Here is a 23,066-nt window from a genome sequence, read left to right as displayed (position 1 = left end):
ATATATTTCCACATAAATACATATATTTCCCCAAAATAGCATTTTTTTTCAATTAAAATGGCCTCTTGACGCTCTCTCTCTCTCTAAATGGAGTGTATAGATGACTATAGGGGTGTTATTTCATGCCCAGAGGGCTCTAATAAAGTCAACCAGAATTTTTATGATGTAACTATGATAATACTGCATTTATTAACACCGAACCCTACTTAGTGGGAATTCACTAGTTGTGGTTGGGTCTGGAACCGATTAACTGCCATAAACGATGGGTCATCTTTAGAATATTATTTCATTTAATATCCATCCATGTCATAATGAATTATGTGTCTTACATTTCAGAAATGTGTTATGAACCTTACACCTTAAAATGTAAATTATTCTGCTCTCTCCGCCCTGGTAAAAATGGAAAAGAAATATGTGCTGAACGGTTGAAGTGACCTCATAAAAATACACGTAATCATTCCCTCCCTTTCACACCCAAAAGGCCGCAGTGTGAGTTATTCCTCGGCACGGCAACAAAGTGAAACATCACTCAGACTGCGTGATTCATCTGGTACAAACAGCCTCTGTGCTCGGGTTCTTTTAATTCCGTAACGAGGACCTCTTTGATAAACGGTGCCCGTTGACAAGTTTGGCCTTGACTACAAGCGCAATATAAGGTGGAGTGAAAGGAAGCAAGCTAAGTCAGCACGACGTGTTCCAGGAAGTAGGACATATTGTTGATGTTTCCAAAGAACCTGCTAAGAAAGATTGCAACTTGGTGCATCAGCGTTGTCTTGATGTCGTATTCCTGATCTCTAAATGCCAGCGATATAGTGGTTGAACTTTTGACCCATGTCCGATGTTTTGACCATGTCAACACCAATATAGTCACCTTTCCATTTCTATTACCCAATAGAGGAGCTATAAAGAGAAAAATGAGCCTCAAACTCAACACCTCATTACGACTCACAGCAGAAGCCACCTTAGCTGCAAGGAAGGAAAAACCAGCTGGTCTCCTTTGCAGCTACCTGCTACATTCTCCCTAAGCCATTCACCTATGCCTGGACACACACCTTCCGGCCTCCCGCCGGCCAAAATGATGTATTGGCACCTCCTCATCTCCCTCCGTGCCAAGCAAACATTTTCCTTAACGCACCAGCAATACGTTACTTCCACCATCGCCGTCCAAGTCAAAACCATGACTTGTTCGGCGTGATCTCATCCCCTCGTGGCGGGGCATTTCCAGCGCAAAGGTGACGCACGGTGCGGTTTTCAACTCTGTCAATGTTCATTTCAATTTGACCCAAAACAGTCACCCTTCTGGATTGTGGTGGTCCGCTAGTGTCACCTTTGACTGTCATAATATCGTTTTTGGTCATTTTCCACCTGTTAAGGAGAACATAGGGGCCTCAAAATGACAGTGAGATTGTTTTGTGTTGAACGGTGTTCCGCCAGGAAATGTTGTAGTCTTCCCTCGTTTATGGCGGGCCAACTACTTCCAGACCACATGAACTTCAGCTATATTAAGATTCAATGCTAATATTTTGATAGAGCATAGAAAACCTGTTTATGACTCTCTAAACACATTTTTTAAACATTATTCGAGCCCTGTTGGTATGACATAACACCCCTACAGACACCTTCATACTCCTGTTATTCATTGTATACTTTTTGCAATGTAGCAGCATACTGTGCTCTCTGGCCAATTGCCGGCAACTTGTTTTTGCAAGTCACTCAGCTAAGCTAGTGAGCTAAAAAGCTAGCACGGTAATGTCATGTACATGTCTCAATGTTGTGTGGCATTACTGCTGCCAAGTGAGCAGAATACTACATATCACTTGTATTTCAATAATAATAGACCGTAGTCTATCAAACAGCCATCATTCATTCATTTCTGAAAACCCACAATATAGCAAGAGGAGCAGTAATCGAACCGCAGTATTGCGGGTCTGTGGACCTTGTGTACTGTCTTGTTGTTTTTAATATGACACAACTAAACTATGACACAAAATCTGTCAAGCATTTATTGTACAATAGAATGGCCTTTTTATCCCAGTATTTTGGTTTGGCATTTCCCTGCCCTCTAGCGGTGGAACATGGAAATGACTGAATTCATTATTTTAATTAGGGGTGCACAATAATTGCATATCTGACCGATAATTTTTGGGACCAATATGAGGGAATATGACTTCATATCGATAAACACAATAACAAAAAATACATCTCCAATAACCGATAATTTAAAGAAAAATGTTCTAATGAGGGAGCATGAGTGGTTAGCATGTAGGCTACATTCAGGAGACTTTGTTCCAGTCCTTCTAATCCTCCAGGTGAAGACATGGGTTGTAAATAAAAGCAGATATGACAAGGTTATGGGTACCATAACGGTGTTGAGAAGCAGGAAGTTATCGGTTAGAAGAAGCAGCTGTCGTGCATCTGTCATTTTAGTAAATTCAAGGTGTCACAAACAGGACTCTTCTCACTCTGCTATGATAAGCTTCATTTATTTATAGTTTAATTTATTTAATCAAAACATTTTCACACACACGAGGCAGCAAAGTCTTTAAAAAAAAAACAATCAGCAGATTATGCACTTTTTTGGCAGCTACCTGCTTTTTAACTTCCTTCATATCACCAAGTTAGAAAAGGCAGCGTTGCCACAACTTCCTGTGAGGTATGTTAAGGTTATAAATCTTTTTTTTTTTTACTCAAAACAAAGATTTTTTAAGGCAAACTTGAACATAGATTTGGTGTTATGGCGTATATATTAATGTTTCGGGTGAGTTCCATTTATGGTGAGACTGTGGAGTGTATAAAACTCAATTAAAACTATGTGTACTAAGTGATTAGAACTTAATGCTAACATACATGACAACGGTTGGGTCAACTTTTCCCTGCAGACGGGATTTGTGCACCGGTAAGGATTGTCTGCATATCATTAGCCATTACATTAGGTACACTTGCACACTCCAATCCAAGAGTCGCTTGAGAAAGCCAGCATTTGGAAAAAGAATAATGGTCACTTTGAGGAGCGTGAGCATCCCTCACTTACGGACGGAGGCCCAAATGATGAGTCCAATAACAACAATGACAACAATCAACACTAAAATCAGGATGCACATCTTCTTCCGAGAGCTCCGCTTGATTGATTGAGGTTTAGGGAAAGGGGGGGGGGGCAAAGATGAAATAAAAATCTGATTATTCATGTAGCGAGTGAAGCTTTTTTGTCCAAGAGACAGAGGTTAGAGGGTTTATTTGCTATGCTATGGTTTTGTGACTTATGCTTGGAGCACTTCTTGTTACTTTGTCCTAATTCTTATCTCAAATGTGTTTGTTGTGGGGGTTCTTTTCTTTACCTGATAGTCGGCAGCACGTGCCAGCTGCTGCGTGGCTCTCTGGACGTTCATATCTGCGTTCTCCACGTTGGCCTCTATACTGTCTGTGGACGACAGGCGCGTACTTTGCTTAGCTTTTTAACATTTAGGAGTGTATTTGAGGGTTTCATTTTCATGCTTTTTGTTTTGTTGAGATACAGTGGGATTACTCATACAGTATTGGTGGGCTATGTGTCTTCACTTTGCCTTGACATGCTACACTACTGACCTTCATGCTACACTACTGACCAAGATAAGCAAGAGAGATCTTTATGTTTTGTTTTTTTTTACCGTTTTGAACAAAGTGTTCACTTTCCTTGTTCACAGTTTAAAAAAAGACCTACAGGTGAACCCTTCGAGGCACCGCATGCACAGGAGCTTACCAATCATGTCGCCCTGCTCATGGACCATCATGCCCAGGTCCTTGAAGATGTCATTGATGTCTGTGATGTCCGACTGAAACACAAAAATAGAACCAGTTCAAGTTCAAATGTCGCACAGTTCAAGGAAAAGTGCTCCTCTTTTGTCATGACGGCCATCATGTACAATCCTTCAATCCTTATGTGAGACATGAACACACAGGTCTGTCTCTTTTCTGTGTGTTCTAAAAAATATAAAACCAGCTAAAAAGAGGCAGCTGTGAACACACGTATTGGGACGCAACTATTCACAGAAAACAGAAAGACCTGTGTGATCATGTCTCACATAAAATTCCAAAAATGCACACTTTTTTTGAGACAGCTCAAAGTGTTGGATACCTCAAGCTGCCTGATGGCGGACTCTCGCTCCTGGATGAGCCTGAGGTCGTCCTCAGTGACCGCCTCCGCCTGATCCTGCAGCTGGGCATCGCTGCAACACCAAATCACCACGTTCATCAGTACACATGCCTGAGATTCAAACACTATATACACAGATTAAGAAAAAAGAACATTTCAACTCAGTACTTGAGTAGTTTGTGTTTAATCCTAATGGTAATGGTAATGGTTTTATTTCATTTGAACATGCATCAGATGACAATTGAATGCATCACATAATCAGTTCACAGTTCCACATGTCCAAAAGGAGTAGGAAGAAGCAAAGCTTATTAAATCATACCCCTCCATCTGGTACTTTTACAATCAGTAACTGTTACATTTGTTCACTTCCTGCTTTCCTAATATTCATTCATTCATTCATTTTCTACCGCTTTTTCCTCACGAGGGTCGAGGGGGGTGCTGGAGCCTATCCCAGCTGTCTTCGGGCGAGAGGCGGGGTACACCCTGGACTGATCGCCAGCCAATCACAGGGCACATATAGACAAACAACCATTCACACTCATATTCATACCTATGGACAATTTGGAGTCGCCAATTAACCTAGCATGTTTCTGGAATGTGGGAGGAAACCGGAGTACCCGGAGAAAACCCACACGTGCACGGGGAGAACATGCAAACTCCACACAGAGATGCCCGAGGGTGGAATTGAACCCTGGTCTCCTAGCTGTGAGGTCTGCGCACTAACCACTCGACCGCCGTGCCGCCCAATTTGTTTTTTATTAATTTTATTTTTTAATTTGTTATTAATGTTATTTTATTTTTAATTATTATTATTATTTTTATTTTTAATTTTTTTTATGGAAGCTTCCTTGGTGGCGGTAATAACAAAACACAAGTAGCTACCTTGAGAAAGGGCTCACATTTCCATGGTGGGCCTCAGGCTGGCCTCCCTGCGGGAAAGAACGTGAATAATATCAAGAGTTTGACGAAATGCTAGAGCTTCTTTTAAGGCATCACCATGGAAACCAGGAAGTCTTAATACCAAACTATATGATGCAACTTTCAAATGTGAAAATAATATAAAGCACACTGCACAATCTTATACCGTATCTTGTGTGACAGTTAAGAATGTGAGGAGGTCCCTGCACGGTTAGTCAAGGGTTTACGATGGCCACAGTTTGACCCTGGAACAGATCACTGCTATTCCCATTCTTTTGTAAGGCAATGTGGTTTTCACTTCTTATTTAACAGTTATGGCTCGGGCTACTTACCGACACCCTGGAGCTGGCTCTGACCCTGGCCACAAACTCTCGCTCTTTGTCGGCCGCCTCCCGCTGAGTCCTCTGGAAGTTGTTCAGCGCCGCAGAGAAGTCGTTCAAAAGACGCTCTTTCTGGATCTTTCTCTGACGCTAAAAGACAAGTGTGAAATAAGTAAGGCACACAGCGAGAAATGTCAACAAAAACTCATAAAACAAAACTCTGCACCTGGTCGGCGCCGACCGGAAGCGCGCTGAAGGCCTTGATGAGTCGGTCGGTGTCCTTGGCGAGTTGATTACCTTGTTGCTGGTTCTGTTGCCTGGCAACCAAAGACACAATCAGCCGTGGGTCATCACTCTCCTACTGGAAGGGATTCAAGTTTTCATCCTTCACAGTTGATGATGAAAAACATGTCCAACTCACAGCGTTTGTTGCAGCTGGTCGCCATCGTGCTCCGTTCCTAGCAGTGACAACGCCCTCTGCAGCTCGGAGGCTGCACAGGCGGGAGAGAAGAATGGTCACATTAGTCTCATCATAACTGCAATTTTACAAGAATAGTCTTTATAATACAATAAAAAAATATGCAGAGTGCATGTTTTAGCTTGTAGCTATACGAGTGTGTGTGTGATTACTGAGGAAGGTGAGCCTCTGGATGTTGGAGCTGATGTTTTGGACCAAAGCATTAGGCTCCTCAGCATACCCAGCCTGGTAGGCCATGGTGGACACCTGCAAGAGGACAAGACTTCATTTTGTACTTGTATACAGTATTTACAACACGTACACAACGTGATATTGGTCCACACATAAACACAATAAAAGGGCGCGAGAGTAACGCTGAAGTTTACGAAGTGATACAAGTCACGTGGTTCGTGAAGACTTCCGGAGTGTAAAACGTCTTACCAACCAGGAGGGTTCGGCTTGGTGCTTTCACTTCTCCAAAAAGCCCCCCACCCAACAAAATAGATGCGGAATTGGCCAGATGTGGTTACTAACCAGACGGTGGACGTTCTGAAAATGACTTATTTGTGGTTTGACGTGATTTACGTCAAGGTTTATGCCGCCCTTTTATCCCAAAGTCGAAGCTTGATGCGCAATCACGTCGACTCGTTCAACTCTTTTTAATCACAAACCATTTCACCAACACTACAACATGTTAACTTAACTCCGATGTACATCTACAAACTGGAAAAACAGTCGAAAATGGAGCAAAAACTGTTAGAAGTTTTTACTTTTACCTTCCGTAGCGATGACTTGCCGAGCGGCTGCTTCCTAGTTCTTGACCACGCCCTGTCATGTGACCTGCAGTGACGTCAGCCAGTCAAATCACAAGGAAATCACAAGCTGATAAAAAAACCACAACAAAGCTGGATTTATTTATTTTCCTGTCCTCTCGTGCAAAATATAAGATAAGAACTTAACCATTGTTAGTATGGTCATCTATTAAATATGCATATTAAAACGTGCTTCAATATGTCTTACAAATTATGTATTGACCAAAACAAAGAAAAATAAATTAATGACAATAAATAGTTGGAATCTATATATGTATATCTACTTTTTCCCCCCACCATATATATATATATATATATATATATATTTGGTGGGGGAAAAAGTTCAGGCTCAGGATTTTTACATATATATATATATTTTGGCGGGGGGAAAAGTATATATATATATATATATATGGACATGCAACTAAGTTCAACTAAGTTCAGCCTCCTCAGTCGCTCTGCAGCAGCGACCTGTGAGGGGCAGGCAGACTGCTCTGTCCCCGCCCCCGACTGCTGAACACCAGTCACTCATTGGCTGATGCGGGCATGGAGTGCGGTCTCACCAAGAAATGCAGCTTTCTGATATGTTTTAATTGTTCCCGAATACAAACATTTTTGTTCAAATTAATTATTCGTAAAAAAATACGTAATTATTAATGCCGTTCCGAATACCGTATTCGGGTTCGACTCCACCCCTATAGCATGCACTAGCTTCTTGGAGCACAGCACACAAAAACATTACACCTTTCCCCGAGTTGTATTGAACGCAGCATAATCGATGGATTGGACAGTAGCATTTTGGGGGGGCAAGAGCAATTAAGTTCCTTGTGTGAGGGCCCCAAAATCAAATTTTGCTTAAGGCCCCATGGAGGCCCTGAATTTAACCTCCCTTTCTTTCTTTGCACGCCCAGTGCGATATCACAATATGAAGCATCAGTTTGTGGTCCAAGAACCGGGGTCACTTTGAGTAATGCATGCACATGATAATGCAAGTCACATGTTATTGGATGAACTTTAGCCGCCTGGTAAATTTACATTCAAATGCATATGCCTTCATCTGAGCACAGTGGGGTGACCTGCCGGCTAGTGCATGAACGTTCACCTTGCTTGTCTGACAGGACGTTGGACTTTTGGAAGCCAGCTAAGAAGTTCACCGACAGGCTACAGAAATTAAGGAAATTAGAATAAGGTTCATATCAAAGACGCTATCATAGTAAGACAGCTCACTTTGCCACAAATGCATGTAACCGAGTGGAATACTGCAGGGCATGGAGTCGGTCATGATGGTAAGCAACTCAAGCCAGCCAGGGGCTATAATGTCTTCACTAGATCTTAGCTGAGTGTGAAATAAAGTTATGTGCAAACTTTGACGTCAATAAAAACCTGACATCTTTATTTGACTTATTTTCTTCATTATGCTGTTAACAACAATTAATAAGCAACATAGAAAATAATATTTTATTATTATTATTATAGGAGTGACTGTTGTATTCTAATTATATAACAATATATCATTAATACATTATTATCCATTAGTATTATGATTGAGTTGGCATACATTGTGTTATTATGAGTAAAATGATTACTATTATTGTCAAAGATTAGAAGTCAGTATAATTAATTCAGTCGTCTTTTTGTCCAGCTAATAATCTAATAAGAATAACGTTAGTGAGACATGTGTTGTCTGACGACTGCATTGTGAAAGTACACAGCGTCCATTGATCCAAAAGTCAATAGTCTCGGTCTCAGGGTAGAAAATCCTTTATGTAACAGTCACTGACCTCAGGTGGGTGGACCATCACCTCAGGCGGAGGTTAAAAGTCCCAGGGCTCTGCGCTCCTCTTCAGCCCGGCATCTCTGCTGTTGACTCCTTCCTCCCCAGCTTCCAACCATGCTGCGTCTCCCGGCTTCCTGCCTCCTCCTGGCCCTGGCGGCGTCCCTGGCCTACTCGGCGATCATCGTCGACAACGGCATGCCCATCAAGTGGTCTCAGACGGCCACCCAGGTGGCCGAGCTGTCCGTGCAGGACAACGTCGTGACACCCGACCCTTGGAACTTCCTGCACCGCATGAGCTTCTACCGCCTGATGATCGTCGCTACTAATCCCTTCATGGGTTCCATGGGGACCAACCCGACTGACAGTCCTATTTGGGGTCTGCCTCTGCAGTTGGGATGGATGCAGACTTCAGGTCAGCCCTTCTTTGGAACCCCCTTACAGCTAAAACATGCATTTCCTATGCAGCTTCTGACTGGTTAACGCATGGTATGTATTATCATATGTCATGTTCCGTCTCCACAGGACGTCTCGCCGACCCGACCAGTCCCACAAACGGCGGCCTGCAGACCGGAGACAACATCTCGCCCAATAGCTGGTGGGGCTGTAAGTACAGGATAGCCTGCACACTGGTGGTACCATCAATGCTCTAATTGCAGCCATGTTATACCAAAACATTAATTAGGTTTTATCTTTTTTTTTTACTTTAATAATGATTTGGAGTGCATGAGAAAGTGAAAAGGAAAACATAGCCACATGATACTGCCATCTTGTGGTGTTGATTCAAAAACTGCATCTGGAAGTTGCCTACAGCCGCGGTTGTTTATGTTTGAAAAGCAATAGTCCTAATGCTCGTCATTGACCTCCAGGTGTGAACCACTTCACGTCCGTGCTGCCTTTCCTGTCCGCCGCCCAGCAGGGCATGTTCGGAGAAGTAGTCCAGGTATGGACTCACACAGAGTGGACATGCAGACCAAGGATATTTGAAGGTGATGCTAATGGTCCGAGCGTGATGTCCCCAGGTCAAGATGCAGGCGCCTGAAGGTACAGAGGACTACTGCACCACCTACACCGACTGCGCCACTCGCCACTCCGAGGTCATGGTTAAGTGGGACGCCTTCTTCCAGGTGTGTAAGGAACCGCCCTATTCGGGAGTCACAGTTGCTCCAGAATCGCATCTTTGAAGGTCTTTGTGTTTGTTTAAAGGGACTGAAGGCCTCCATTGACTCCACCCTGCCCAACAACGAGAAGAAAGACGCCATCCTGGGTCTCTACTGGGAGGCTCACATGGCTTCACTGCACGCATCTGCAGTCTGCAATACCAAGTAAGTCCAGCGTGGATACGGTACACGGTTTCTTGGCGTAGGTTACCGTGGCTTACTGGTTTTCATATCCAGGCAGAACCTCTACTCCTCTGCTGAGATCAACTTCGCCTCCAGCTGGCTTAACTCGGCCGAATACGTGTCAGCCACCAACTTCCAGTCCAACCTGGAGAAGTCCATCTTGTTCCTGACACCGCTGCCGGGACGCATCCTGCTGGTCAGGATCACCACTACTTTATTCATCTGTCCATCAGTCCATGTCCTCTGTGATGAAGGTAACTGAGGTTGTGTTTGATCTCATGCTAGGAGGGCGACAGCGCCCCCAACATAGCCGACATGACCCAGGAAGAGAACCACACTCTGTCTGTCTTCTCCTGGATGAAGAACATGAACACCATGCTGGGTAAGGAGCAATCTAAATGTTCTGTCCTATTGCCTCAGATGGTGGCCTCCACCCCATTACATGCCATCCCTCAAAGATGCTGAAATATAAACAAATACAAATAGACGGTGGAGACATTGAAAGGGTGAAGGAAAATACATTTCTGGGGATCACAATAGATGAAAATATGAGCTGGAATCCTCATATTACAATATACAACATAAGGTGGCCAGATATATTTTAATATCGAATAAAGCAAAATTTGTTCTCAATCGGAAATCACTCCACACTCTTTATTGCTATCTGGTTCTACCATATCTTACTTATTATTGTGTGGAAATATGGGCTAATAACTATAAAAGCAATCTTCACTCGCTAAATGTACTGCAAAGAAGGTCAGTAAGGATAATTCATAATGCCGCCTACAGAGAACATACTAAGTCCTTATTTCTAAAATCACAAATACTTCAACTTGCTGATATAGTTCATCTTCAAACAGCTAAACTAATGCACAAGGCTAAAAATAAGCAATTAGCTAAAAATGTCATCTAATACTTCTCTACAAGAGAGGAGAAATATGATCTCAGGGAAGAAGTACACTTGAAACACTTCTATGCTAGGACTACGTTATGCTAGCCATAGCATTTCAGTATGGATTCAGTCATGATATGCTATATATATATCACTATATTGATACTTACTATGGTACCCATTATGGCATTGGATGCTCATATCACCTCCTACGTTGGTACATTACAAAAAATATATATATATAAAAAACTTTAACTACATTAGGAAAGCAGGAAGTGAGCAAATGTAACAGTTACTGATTGTAAAAGTACCAGATGGAAGGGTAGGATTTAATAAGCTTTGCTTCTTCCTACTCCTTTTGGACATGTGGAACTGTGAACTGATTATGTGATGCATTCAATTGTAATCTGATGCATGTTCAAATGAAATGAAACCATTACCATTAGCATGGTTGGTATGGACAGTACTACACAGTAAAACGTACAAACATATTCATGCTGTAAAGGCAATTACTGCCATCTAGTGGCACATGGAGCATGTACTTATTATCGTGTAGTTGTGGGGGAGGGCTTATTTTGGAAACGGAGGCCATTATTTGAGGATTTCCATGTTTCTGTGGCCTTTTACTGATATTACGGTAATGGAAGTACTGTATATAAGCACTGACACGTGAGAGGTTGGCTTGACAGGGGGGTCCCTGGTGCGCATGTGGCGTAGCGCCATGTGCTCCGTGACCAACAGAGAGAAAGGCAGAGAGATGCTGGAGCAGCTCCTGCTCAATCCCGGCTTCGCTACCAGCACCTTCCTGTCCATCATCACCGGCATGGCCACCAGCTGCTAAGGGACGGCAGGACGGGCCCGGAAGGGGGCCGGACGCTCCATCAAGAAAAAAACCCAAACAACTCTACATTAAGTAACATGATTGAGTCTGTTTGTTCAATCAATAAGACTTCAAAATGTACCAGGATGCTGAGATGGAAAACAGGTCATTAAAACGGTTAAAAGTCATCAAATACTTTGATTTTTTTTTTTTTGTCAATTGAAACTGGAAATAACCTCCATTCAAGCAGACAGCGTCCACGTGTTGAAAGCAAGTTTATTTTATTGCAATTTAATCACTTGGACGCAAGAAGTGATTGGCGTTCACAGCCGCTGGATTGATTATCAAACAGTTTTTCAGTCAGTGCCTTTAAAATGGGTAAAAAAAATGTCCTCCGTACGTCCGTCATACATCGCTTCTAACACACAAGAATGAGTGACAGAGGAAATGAGGTGAACAGCGTGAGGCCGGAGTTGGCGATGTGTGCTCACGTGGACGGCGTCTCAGCCTCGTCGGAGTTCGTGGAGCTTCTGAGCCACGTCCTCCAGCTCCGATTCGATGGCGGAGAGGCTTCCGACGTCAGCGTCCTGCTGATGTAAACACGGAAGATATTAAACATGGAGTATTTATTTGACATGGAGAGTCGGTGGTACCTCTGTCTTCCGTCCGGCGCTGCCCTCCTCCTCTGGTCCCTTTCCAGCGATCATCTGCAGCTCCTTCTCCTCTGGAGTCCTGTTCCTCTTAGTCTTCATCTCCTCCTCCTTGATGTGATGCTGCTTTGTGCTCCTCTTCATTCCGTTCTCCTCCTCCTCCTCCTCCTCCTCACTCTCGTCCTCCTTGGAGTGCTGTGAGACGGTATCTCTCTTGTCCTCCTCTTCCCCGTCAGCGTGAAAGTCTTTGGCTGCTGTTTCTTCTGGTCCTGATGCTGAAAAGGTTGAATGTTAGCATCTCATCATGTGTTGAAGAAGATGGTGAGCACTTCCTGCGAGGCCACCGTTGAGTTAATCAGCTAAAAAGCTCAACAAATCCACTTTGGTGGTGGAATTGATTCCATTCAATCCATCACGTCAATGGAACGCTGTGACCTTTCACCCACATGATTATTCTTATTCTGTCATAGCGTAACATTCATCTGGCGTGTCGACGTGGAAACATGCTACAGTGTTTTTGTTTGGTGGGACAACCTTTATTCTCCATTCTTGCCTCCTCTTCCTCCTCCTCTTCACTGGCAGTCCTGCTCTTCTGGGACAGGATGGATCGCTCGCCAGGACCTCCCAAAGCGTCCAACATGGATCGATCTGGTAAAAAAAAAAAAAAAAAGGAATTTACGGGAAGAGATAGATGTACAGGAATGGCTAATGGAGGCAGGCAGTGGCTCAGATTGGATCAATAAGAAATTTGTCTTTATAATTGTGGCCTTTTTTACTTTTTAAAAGGCAATCGTGGCTTGCAGTACCACTTTCTGCCACAGGAGGTGCTATTTACCATCTCTACTCATAAAATTGATGGCTACACTAACCGAGTTATTCTGAAAGCTCACCTGGGACGTCCCCTTCTACGCTCAGAGGCGCTTGCTTCACATGATGACGTACCATGGCGCCCCCCTGTGGCCGGGCTCTCTCTTTCCCTCCTAGGAGATGCAACGTACGGTACAGTGTTATTGCCACACGCTCCACGTAACAATACGAGAAAAAAGAAACGCACCCTGGGTGGCGATGTCCTGCAGCTCCTTGAGGAAGTCGAAATGGCGAAGAAGCGAAAGCAAGCGCTGGTCTGGAACACACGCATGGTGATAAATGTCAAACGGTAATAAAAGACTTATTTTGCAGCTCTCAGGTGGCTCGTTATACAGTAAGAACGTTTGACTGCCAAGACTGGGATTGAACGTTCTGGTTGCAGCGTCTCCACACCCTCGCTTCCAATCAGTGGATTACAGCCGTGGCTCCGACCCAGAAGTGTCTGTGATGCTCCAGCGGAGGGGTCCTGTTTCAGGAAGGGGAGTGGGGGGGGCTTTTCCACAAGGTCACATGTAACTTCATTCCAGTTATTTGCTTTACCCAGCATCCTTTGCACCATCAATCCATTAGCCTGATGGAGCTGAGCCAAGCCCAAAAAGTATTAGCGGTAGAGAAGGGCAGTGCCCCACCACATCCAGCAGATGGAGCTGTTTTTCCTAATTGTGCCTTTTGGATCGTATTGTAATGACCCTTATGGGTATTATGTGATATGTGTTGAAATGGAGAGATATGTTCCGGGGTTGGGAAGGAAAAGGGGTGACGGACAGGAAGTGAGGCAGAACCCGCATGTTAGGGGAGTTGTAGGTGTGGGTTACGGTTATTTTTTGAGTGAGCAACTGACCAGTCAAACGAGAAATGAACACAATACATCTTAAAATGCTGCTGAACACACACACAGACACACAAAAGGCACACAAAATAAATAAATATATATCACCTGTCCTCAGCGTATGCAGACATTGGTGGCTGACAGGTAAGGGGCGTGGCCTGGCCAGCACATCAGCCAGCGCCTCCACGACACATTTCATCACCTGGACACGACAAACGCCATCACAGTTTGACTCCATTATTTACACTTTCAAAGAAAATGATGATGTTCAGCCATGAGATCTTCTCATCCAAGGTCAAAGCTCTCCACTGTCATGGAGTACGGCATACATTTAGATGGCATTAAAAGCCACATCGCCCCCTAGTGGGCAATCTACTAATAAGCGCTTAAATGAAGCACATAAACCAGAATATTAGGAAGCCTTAGACCTGCGTAACAAAATCAGCATTATTACAACTGAGTCCCCTTCAGGGACATACAATAAAATAGTTTTTTTGTACCTTGGCGTCGTCGTCATTCTCCAGCACACTTGGAGTCACCGGCAATGACAGAACTGTAAAAAAAAAAAAAAAGCAACAGAAAAAGACATAAACACACGGAGTGTATGTAACCAATAATGGAAGAAAAGATGGTAATCTCACCGCATTTCATCAGGAGCGTCACAGTCAGCAATGCAATCATCTTTTTCCCCCACGAGAAGAACAGTCAGTAAAATCCCTCCAGAAAAAGAATCTTTTTTCACGGTGTTAATCCGCACTTTTCAAAATATCAACGTCGAGGGATTTATGGACGCATTCCGGACTAAATAAAAAGTGCCAGAGCGAGGATGGAGCCGGCGGCAGCCTCCTTCTGTCCTCCTTTCGTCTCGGCTGACACCTTCACTGACAGCCACCGCGCTAATTTATAAGGAAGCTGGGGGCGGATGTGACGTCACGGCGGCACCTGCTCCTAACCTCCACCGTTAGCTTCCAAATACATTAGCGCTGCATTTCAACCAAATCGGCACTCTTTTGTTAGCATTGTAAATGACACTTCTTTTATTAAATAATTGTGTATTACCTCATAATATCATTTAATACTTAAAAAAACTAAATATAACTTTTTTTGGGTGACCCTGAAATAGAGAAGAATGTTGCTGCTTGGCTACAACACAAATGAAGTTTGTACTGAATTACAGAAGAGCGTTGTTGACACGGCAGCCATCTTGGCTCCATTGTTCCTCCCAAGTGGGCTTTATTGATTATACTGACATATTCATTCAAATAAGATTCATGATGGGACTGTTTGCTGGCTCAAATGTCCACAAAGGACTCCTTACATCATTCCTTTTTTTAAAGGCATAATAAAAGGCTGCTGTGCGTCAGAAGCGTGCCGGTGTTTGTCCTTTTTGTTTAAACATGAATGAGCTTTTCTTTGAAGCTCATAATAAGAGCATTATGCAAGCCGCCGGCGTGCACGCACGGCCTGGATGGAGCGCAGGTGCACGACGCCATTGTCCATCCATGAAAGCACATCATCTATTGATCCATCCTAGCGTTCTAAAAGCCATCCTTGGTGGAGTAAAAACACACACACAAGGAATTCTATGGCTGTTAAAGCTATGCTAACCTGCGTCGCAAAACTTGTTACTCTGGCAAACACACCTCACCATATATAGGACAGCATCACATGATAATATCACAGATGAGATGAAATGAAATGATGCCATAGATGATGTGAGATGAGGAGATCATATGACATCACATGAGATGATAAGATGAGATGATATGAGATAAGAGATGATGACATGATGGGATAGATTATACCAGATGAGATGATGAGATGATATGAGATAGATGATGGCATGATGGGATAGATGATAGGAGATGATGAGATAACATGAGATGATGGAATAGATGGTATCAAATGAGATAATGTGTGAAAATGAGATGAGACGACGATGATATGAGATGATGGAATAGATTATAGGAGATGATATAGATGCGGTAACATGAGACCATGAGATGAAACAGATGATAACATGAGATAAGAGATGAGATAGATGGTGGCATGATAGAATAGATGATATGAGACGATGAGATAACATGGGACGATGACATGATGGAATAGATGATGTTAGATGAGATAATGTGCAACAATATGAGGAGATGATGATATGAGATGAGATAACATGAGACAATGAGATGATATAGACGACAAGATGGGATAGATGAGATGATGAGATGAGATAATGAGACCATATGACAAAAAATGATATGAGACACGATGACATGAGTTGATGAGATGACATGAGACGATCACATGATATGAGGTGATGATCATATGAGAAAATGGGATAAATGATGGTGATATGACGATATGCGATGATGAGATGACAAGATGATGATGAGATGACAAGATGTGATGATGAGGTAAGAGGTAAGATATGATGATATGAGAATATCATACACATCATATATGATATATATCAGAATATCATATGATGATATGAGATGATAGTGTATATAGGACATGACATACAGTGAATGCAAAGCATGAGGTAGACCTGCACTATGCACTGACATCCATCATGCAGACCTTTTGATTGACGCTGTCATTCAACAGTAAACAGAGCTGTTTCTCATATTTTTGTTATGGGGGGGGGGTATTAAAAACAGCTCCGGGTGGCTGATGGCAGACGACCACAATGTATCCCACAGGGAGTTTTCACTGTTTCTAGTTCCATTTGACCCATATGGCGGGGTGCCTTGTGGTGGTCTACAAGAGTGACAAGCGGCAGTGGTGGCTCATACTGGCGTCTCACTGCTGATGTGATGATGATGGCCTGATATGGGGATGGGGGGGGGGTGCATTGTAATGCAGACGACACACACAGGAGCATCTAAATGGAAGTGGGCCAGCAATAGTGTGTGTGTGTATGCGTCACTCGTCTCTGGTGACAAGCTTCAGGGAGACTCCGCAATGCCAAGGCGGCGTTCGTTCTCACAGCAATGATGTGATGGAGGCAGCGGGGAGAGAGAGATGCTCATCATCCTTTAAAGCGGTGCTGCGAATGAAGCATACGGTGCCTGATTTCCATCAACTTGCCAGATGATATTACAATGTGCGAGCGTTACTCTGTGACGATGAGGGAGGAAGGGAAAAAAAAAGCTCAAGGCAAATCTCGCCTCATCAATAATTCACTTCCACTTCAACTAAGGGGAGAGAAAAGTTCAAGTGGGAAGGAAAAAAATAGTCAAAGAAATCAACAGGAGAGCCGTGTGATACGTGATGGAAGACTGGAAACCAAGATGGAGGGAAAGCTCTCCTCTTGCTTCTCAGTAGTAGAACCCCCCCTGGGGATGCTGGGGGTGTGCGGTGGGCAGAGAGGCCGGTTTCAGTTTCACTTTCTTGATAGTATTTCTGTCCCCGGACAGAAAATAACTGCTTTAAGAGCCATAATGGCCATATTTTGTATTGAAAAAGTCCAAATAAAGTTTTATAAATATATTTGTTTTTCCAAGGTAAAAACAAGAAACAGACAGAAATTAAAAAGAGATGAAAATTATTGCTGAAATGTCCATCCCGTGGAGTGTAGCTCATTATTGATAGATTATTGACACACTTCCTGATAGCCAACACTTACGGTACGTCTTCCCGAGACAGCTAATAAAGCCTCGGTGGGCGTGGTCACCTGCTCTGCTGAGCTACAACAAACCAAGACGCCCCGACGATGACGCCACGAGGAGCCATAGCAGCGAGGAGGCGACCGCCAGCGATGGAGCGTCTCGTCCGCAGTGAAGTCCGGGCTGGGCCGAGGCGGGCCGGGTGAAGATGTACGGATGCTCCTACGAACGGGATAAAAATAATTATTCCTAAAAATCATCACACTCTTATATCCGAGCTTACCTGAACGCACCCTGCAACCGTTTGTGGGCCCTCCTCATTTGGAATCGTATTTGACAAAAGACTAGCTAGCAAGCTGTAAATGTAACATCTTTCTTCTGTTTGCTGGAGCCTATCCCAGCTGTCTTCGGGCGAGAGGCGGGGTACACCCTGGACTGGTGGCCAGCCAATCACAGGGCACATATAGACAAACAACCATTCACAGTCACATTCATACCTATGGACAATTTGGAGTTGCCAATTGACCTAGCATGTTTTCGGAATGTGGGAGGAAACTCCACACAGAGATGGCCAAAGGTGGAATTGAACTCGGGTCTCCTAGCTGTGAGGTCTACACGCTAACCACTTGACCACCGTGCAGCTTCAACCACTGAATATTAGAAGTAAATACCCGTAGAATGTCAAAGCCAAAAATATGGCTTATTATTATATTTCAGTTGATTTGATAAAGGCGGTATATCAACTAACCATAGATTTTCATATAGAAAATATCTAGCGGTATATTGAATATTTGCCCATTCCATCCACCCACGTATTGATGCTGTGACGGCCAAGTGCATACAAGAAGAAAGCCTCACCACGGGTGGACAGACGAGGCTGATGGGGTCAGAGAAACTGCTCACGACCGTCTTGTCTCCCTCAGGCTGAAACTGAGAAATAACGACACGGCTAGTAGACGAGGCTGCTAAGCGAAGGTGAAAGTGAAAGTGGATTTGTGCGGCGGACCATGTTGTTCCACAGTCCTTTGGCTAGCTCTTCGTGACCTTTGATGGTGAAGTGGAAGCAGTCGTGGGTGAAGAAGGTCATGTCGATCTTGCCGCTCTGCTGGGAGAAAGAAAAAGGAGAAGATTGGAAGACAGGAGGAACCCCCTGCGGTGTGACGTGCTGTGCTGTGCTGTACCGGGAGGCGAGGAGGGTCGGCGTGTTTTAAAAACGGCTGCAGAACCACGGCAAAGTCCTCCCTGAAGAAGCGGTCGCCGCGCAGCATGGCCTCCAGTCTTCTCTGAGGACGGCAAGCCCATCCAAAATGGAGTGTCACCCAAAACGAGAGCGAATGATGGCACGAGGCAAGCTGTACCTGGAACTCCAGATTGACCTCCACCAGCTCACGCAGCTCAGCCGAGCGACCCACGGGTTCGATCAGACACGAGCAGAAAGAGCTGGAGAACATCATGGGAACGTCACCATCAGCGCTTAGCAAAGTAGAGACCCTTTACATACCGTAGTGGTCAGATATGATAAGAAGGATTCTTCTGGAGGTTTGTCGCTGCAAAACTCACCGCTGGAGAAGGCAGCCCGGCGTGGGCTTGTGCACCTCCCGGAGAGTCTGCATGGGAAGGATCTGCACCACGTTCACGATCATACGAGGAACCTGAAGGTGCACAAACAAGACAATTCTAGAGGAAAATGGTGCATATATACACATTATATACACGCCTGATCCAAATCTTCAGACTACTTGGAACATTTGAAGAACAGACATGTTGCACTGCTGGATCTCAAGGAGCTTCCAGGTAGAGCTTCAAAATGCAAAAACAGGAGCAAGAGCTTTCTCTCTTTGAACGCGGTGGGAAGCGGGACCATCCTCGGCCCAAATGAAGGTTGCTACTGGTGCCGAGTGCAGTCCGACAACCATCAGATGGCATCTGCAGGGGAAGGATTTTTAAAACAAAATGTGTCTTCAAAAGGTCTCGTCTTCTTCAAGGCCACAACATTTCTCATTTGGAATTAGCAGGAGAGCATCGAACATGACGGTCCTGATGGCTTCCATCGTTACTGACAAGGAGATCCCACCTGAGATGTTGGCACTGTGGAGAGGGCGCCATTACGATCCTTCAATGGAACAACGGAGCTTCAGGTTGTGCAGGGGTGTGAAACGGCAGTGAGCTATGTGGGGAGCGATCTGCAAGGACTCTTTTGGAGCATCCTGCGTCTTCCCATCATCTAGCACGCCCAGACCATTGGTGGAGCTACTCATTACTTTCTCCTTTTTTTCAGCATTTTATTTCTATTTCACTTGAAGGCAATAAATGACAATAAATGTCTGACTCCCATTTCTTCTTGTTCTGTTTGGTTTCTGCTTAGAACCTCTCTAAGATCCAGCAGTGCAAAATATACATTCTTGGTGGTTAAACATTTGAATGAGTTCATCCTCCCCGACCTCATTCATCAGCATTTCCAAGGAGACGGTCATGTAGTGAATGAAGTTCTCCGCCGAGAAGAGAGCCTGTGAGGATCACGAGCGGTTTCAAGAGAATCATATGAGGTCATGGTGATGAGGATATGTTTTCATAGAATGAGAGCAGCACCACCTTGTCTTTGCAGTAGTCGCAGATGTCGTTCATGCCCATGAGGATGGTTAGAAGCTTCCAGTCCTGCTCAAAGTTCAAACCCTGGAGGAAGATAAAAGCAAGGGTGAGGAACCTGCGGCCTTACGATGGCACATCTTCTTGCTTGGAGACCAACCTCGTAGCCTCTGAGGGTGTCAATCAAATGTCTGGTCTGGCTGGGGAGGTTGCTGATGAAAGAAAAAGATGAATATCTCACCTTATTTGCGGCGTATGGAATGCAATAAGGCGAAGTGGTATGTGAGGCAGTTGCCATGACGACAGAACAACAGCAGACGACCTTACAAGGTGTTATGCCCCGTCACAGCCAGGTTGAGGCCCGTCTGGCTGAGGTGGGCCTCCATGCCGTGGACCGTCTTCCCCCGAGCGGCGCCCAGCAGGTTGGGATTGAAGAGTTTGATGATGTCTGACACACGACACACACACAGGAAGTGAGCAACTGGCGGGAAGGAAGCAGGAAGTGAGGTTCCCGGGGACAGCAAACCTACTGGGTAAAGTGATCACGTCCTCGTACGAGCCGTAGCCGCCGATGCTGGGACACAAAATGACAATTTAGACCGCATCAAGAGACAGTTCATTAGGTACACCTGCACGATCCAATAGGAAGCCGACATTGAAAAAATTATAGCTAATACTATCTATATTATAACTAGCTATAACATAAAGCACAAAAAGTTTTACATTTAAAAAAATGTGTATGAAACAAACTATTAGCTATAACAATATTAAAATTAAGACAGAAATTACTACAATATAATGACAATATTTTATATAAAATATTGCTACAAAATATTAGTAACAAAATATTTTAAATATTAAAACATATTACTAAAAACAAATATTTTTTCTACAAAATCTGTACAAATTAATAAAAATATTAAAACATAAATTACACATATTTGTGAACAATACAAAATTTGAGCAATAATATTAAAAATAATACAGTAAATATTAACAAAATATCCATTCATTTTCTATACCACTTATCTTCTAGGGTGGGGGTGCTGGAGCCTATCCCAGCTGTCCAGGGTGAGAGGCGGGGTACACCCTGAACTGGTGGCCAGCCAATCACAAGGCACATATAGACAAACAACCATTCACACTCACATTCACAATTTGGAGTGGCCAATGAAGCTAACATGCTATAAGTCCTTTACCTCCAGGAAACGTGGCGAAACTCGATAGGAATCCCGAGGACGGTGGTGGCGTTGGCACCGATGGCCGTCTGAAAAGAGGAAAAAAAAAAGCAACATGGAAAAACGGAACACCTTTCTGGAAAAAACACAACGAACGGAAGCCATCATTCAATGAATACCTTCTTGCAACCAGAAGACAAAGGAGGAAGTAAAAGCGACACGTACTGTGAGAGAATCTCCCAGAGCGGCGATGACTTTGATATCAGCCGCCTTCACCAGCTCCACTGTGAAGAAAGATGACCACGCTAGCATTGATGAGGTGTGAGTTGTGTGGGGGGGGGGGGGGGGGGGTGAGACAGCCACACACCTGAGGAGGGGGCTGAAGTAGAGGGGCTCATATCCGGACACTGGAAGACTGGATGCTTGAAGCTGATTGGACGAGTTTTCTCTGGAAACTCCTTGAAAAAAACAACAGCGAAAAGGGCAGCCATCTTTATTTGTTGTTAGATGAAGTTTCATGACTGTAGATGACTTTAGTGGCGCTGCCTGTGGGCTGGGTTTAAAATGATTTGTAAGGCATCCCACTATACACGTCTTCAATGTTTCATCATCAGAAGACAGATGCTCATTGGTTCATATGGACAATGAAAACAGCAAAGATGGAAGCTGATACTAATAGGCTCCTGTATATCACAAAGCAGAGATGTAGCTTTTTCTTAAACTATAACATTTTCGTGTGCAGTAGTGTGGAAAAAGTCCTGATTTCTTTTTTTTCATGTTTTATCATCAAACAAATCTAACCATTAGTCATGAACACCTTTGGTGGAGACTGAACACTGACCACTGACTCTTTGGATGTTGTTGTGGGGTCTTTTGTGACCTCTTGGATGAGTCGTGGCTGCTCTCTCAGGGCCACCCATGTGAAAGTTCACCACTGTTTGTGGATAATGGCTCTCACTGTGGTTGGCTAGAGTCCTAACGCTTTAGAATGATGTCAATACAAAGTTTTGACAGGGGAAAGGCCAATCACTTTTTCCACACAGGGTCATGTAGCTTTGGACTTAATAAAATGTATTATTTAAAAACAGCATTTAATGTTCAGTTGTGTTATCATTGACTAATATTTGTTATAATTACTGCAGGAAGTGAGCAGGTATCGGGAAGTCTGGGCTTCCCTACTGAGACTTCTGACCCCCGTTTTCAGGATAAGATTGAAAAGAAATGTAAAAAATGTACGCAAGATGCTGCCCCCGCGACCCGGGCCCGGATAAGCGGCGGAGACTGGAATGGAATGGCTAATATTTGCATTTGTTTGACAATATGAAACATTCAAGTGTGACAAATATGCAAAAAAAATAATAAGCAAGGGGGCAAACAGTTTACTATCTGTTGTTCATGTGTTGGTTTAGAAAATATCAGTCACATGCTTTCATTTCACACTCCATGGCCCTCACTAGAAAGTTATCCATGTTGGTGAGCTTTACCAATAACCATCCAAAAGCCTAAATGCGGTGTTAAAAGGTCAAACATACCTTGGTGAGGGCCTCCTTGCTGTATTGTCGTATCCCTTCTTCATACTTCCACCACCAGTCGTTGCCTAATAAAGATGATTAACACGCATGATATGCCATACTTTCCATTTAGCTTCAGACAATACAAAATGTTCCAGCACTTTTACCTTTCACACAGCGCAACACCAGCACGCACGTTGCCAGGGCGATGCAAAGCCACCCCATAGTAAGTGTGCACCGGCCAAATATGAGTGGGGCACCCCTGCAGCAAAAAAGCACAATGCATCCTGGCTTTTTTTTAACACTTAGTCAGGCCCCGCCCACAAGGGATGACTGGCAGGCCGGCTGGTCCAATAGGAGCCAAATAAAACAGTA

At 44.0% G+C, this 23,066-nt stretch overlaps 4 protein-coding genes across 7 annotated transcripts; 1 reads left to right on the top strand and 3 right to left on the bottom strand.

Annotated features, from left to right (window-relative positions):
- Positions 1 to 2,472: 2,472 nt before the first annotated feature.
- On the bottom strand, positions 2,473 to 6,673 carry stx7l (syntaxin 7-like). 2 transcript variants are annotated; one of them, XM_058057549.2, is made up of 10 exons: positions 6,601 to 6,673; positions 5,998 to 6,091; positions 5,789 to 5,858; positions 5,594 to 5,684; positions 5,380 to 5,517; positions 5,012 to 5,058; positions 4,112 to 4,202; positions 3,737 to 3,809; positions 3,336 to 3,418; positions 2,473 to 3,119 (listed from the first exon to the last, which is right to left on the bottom strand). In XM_058057549.2, exons 2-10 carry the CDS (start codon positions 6,080 to 6,082, stop codon positions 3,024 to 3,026), a joined length of 774 nt encoding a protein of 257 aa, XP_057913532.2. In that variant the 5' UTR covers positions 6,083 to 6,091; positions 6,601 to 6,673; the 3' UTR covers positions 2,473 to 3,023. The 2 variants fall into 2 exon arrangements, with proteins under 2 accessions (XP_057913532.2, XP_057913533.2); XM_058057550.2 differs by lacking the exon at positions 6,601 to 6,673 and adding an exon at positions 6,266 to 6,594.
- A 1,804-nt stretch (positions 6,674 to 8,477) lies between these two features.
- On the top strand, positions 8,478 to 11,665 carry leg1.1 (liver-enriched gene 1, tandem duplicate 1). The gene is made up of 8 exons (XM_058057824.2): positions 8,478 to 8,825; positions 8,936 to 9,016; positions 9,280 to 9,353; positions 9,433 to 9,537; positions 9,617 to 9,735; positions 9,808 to 9,949; positions 10,039 to 10,135; positions 11,335 to 11,665. Exons 1-8 carry the CDS (start codon positions 8,528 to 8,530, stop codon positions 11,484 to 11,486), a joined length of 1,068 nt encoding a protein of 355 aa, XP_057913807.2. The 5' UTR covers positions 8,478 to 8,527; the 3' UTR covers positions 11,487 to 11,665.
- Positions 11,666 to 11,727: 62 nt separating this feature from the next.
- Positions 11,728 to 14,740, bottom strand: LOC131107624 (uncharacterized). Of its 2 annotated transcripts, none has more exons than XM_058057827.2 (8): positions 14,453 to 14,740; positions 14,312 to 14,364; positions 13,920 to 14,013; positions 13,170 to 13,238; positions 13,006 to 13,095; positions 12,650 to 12,763; positions 12,119 to 12,390; positions 11,728 to 12,052 (listed from the first exon to the last, which is right to left on the bottom strand). In XM_058057827.2, the coding sequence occupies exons 1-8, from the start codon at positions 14,490 to 14,492 to the stop codon at positions 11,969 to 11,971; spliced, it is 816 nt and encodes a 271-aa protein (XP_057913810.2). In that variant the 5' UTR covers positions 14,493 to 14,740; the 3' UTR covers positions 11,728 to 11,968. The 2 variants fall into 2 exon arrangements, with proteins under 2 accessions (XP_057913810.2, XP_057913808.2); XM_058057825.2 differs by having other exon boundaries at positions 11,728 to 12,055; positions 14,453 to 14,730.
- Positions 14,741 to 17,283: 2,543 nt separating this feature from the next.
- On the bottom strand, positions 17,284 to 22,984 carry LOC131107434 (phospholipase B1, membrane-associated). 2 transcript variants are annotated; one of them, XM_058057469.2, is made up of 16 exons: positions 22,859 to 22,984; positions 22,713 to 22,777; positions 21,548 to 21,638; positions 21,406 to 21,464; positions 21,202 to 21,269; positions 20,533 to 20,576; positions 20,330 to 20,450; positions 20,163 to 20,214; positions 20,009 to 20,089; positions 19,858 to 19,923; positions 18,977 to 19,068; positions 18,775 to 18,856; positions 18,598 to 18,699; positions 18,423 to 18,521; positions 18,275 to 18,346; positions 17,284 to 17,638 (listed from the first exon to the last, which is right to left on the bottom strand). In XM_058057469.2, the coding sequence occupies exons 1-16, from the start codon at positions 22,914 to 22,916 to the stop codon at positions 17,498 to 17,500; spliced, it is 1,293 nt and encodes a 430-aa protein (XP_057913452.2). In that variant the 5' UTR covers positions 22,917 to 22,984; the 3' UTR covers positions 17,284 to 17,497. The 2 variants fall into 2 exon arrangements, with proteins under 2 accessions (XP_057913452.2, XP_057913453.2); XM_058057470.2 differs by having other exon boundaries at positions 18,423 to 18,518.
- Between the last annotated feature and the right edge of the window lie 82 nt (positions 22,985 to 23,066).

Source organism: Doryrhamphus excisus, linkage group LG19 (genome assembly GCF_037039965.1).
Source record: "Doryrhamphus excisus strain RoL-2023G ecotype Guam linkage group LG19, RoL_Dexc_Guam_v1.1, whole genome shotgun sequence".
NCBI lineage: Eukaryota > Metazoa > Chordata > Actinopteri > Syngnathiformes > Syngnathidae > Doryrhamphus > Doryrhamphus excisus.
The sequence above is the reverse complement of the archived record's forward strand: the minus strand, read 5'-3'. Positions and strand labels throughout refer to the sequence as shown.

Excerpts from the sequence above, each read along its gene's own strand:
- stx7l (XM_058057549.2), bottom strand. The coding sequence starts at position 6,082 with ATGGCCTACCAGGCTGGGTATGCTGAGGAGCCTAATGCTTTGGTCCAA. Across the intron at positions 5,859-5,997 it reads CCAGAGGCTCACCTTCCTCA|CCTCCGAGCTGCAGAGGGCG; the intron begins GTAATCACACAC and ends CCGCCTGTGCAG. Across the intron at positions 5,518-5,593 it reads TTCCGGTCGGCGCCGACCAG|CGTCAGAGAAAGATCCAGAA; the intron begins GTGCAGAGTTTT and ends CTTGTCTTTTAG.
- leg1.1 (XM_058057824.2), top strand. The coding sequence starts at position 8,528 with ATGCTGCGTCTCCCGGCTTCCTGCCTCCTCCTGGCCCTGGCGGCGTCC. Across the intron at positions 9,354-9,432 it reads TGTTCGGAGAAGTAGTCCAG|GTCAAGATGCAGGCGCCTGA; the intron begins GTATGGACTCAC and ends TGATGTCCCCAG. Across the intron at positions 9,950-10,038 it reads TGCCGGGACGCATCCTGCTG|GAGGGCGACAGCGCCCCCAA; the intron begins GTCAGGATCACC and ends ATCTCATGCTAG.
- LOC131107624 (XM_058057825.2), bottom strand. The coding sequence starts at position 14,492 with ATGATTGCATTGCTGACTGTGACGCTCCTGATGAAATGCG. Across the intron at positions 14,365-14,452 it reads GACGCTCCTGATGAAATGCG|TTCTGTCATTGCCGGTGACT; the intron begins GTGAGATTACCA and ends TTTTTTTTACAG. Across the intron at positions 12,056-12,118 it reads GCGCCGGACGGAAGACAGAG|CAGGACGCTGACGTCGGAAG; the intron begins GTACCACCGACT and ends TGTTTACATCAG.
- LOC131107434 (XM_058057469.2), bottom strand. The coding sequence starts at position 22,916 with ATGGGGTGGCTTTGCATCGCCCTGGCAACGTGCGTGCTGGTGTTGCGC. Across the intron at positions 21,465-21,547 it reads TACTTCAGCCCCCTCCTCAG|TGGAGCTGGTGAAGGCGGCT; the intron begins GTGTGTGGCTGT and ends CTTTCTTCACAG. Across the intron at positions 20,577-21,201 it reads TTTCGCCACGTTTCCTGGAG|CATCGGCGGCTACGGCTCGT; the intron begins GTAAAGGACTTA and ends TTTGTGTCCCAG.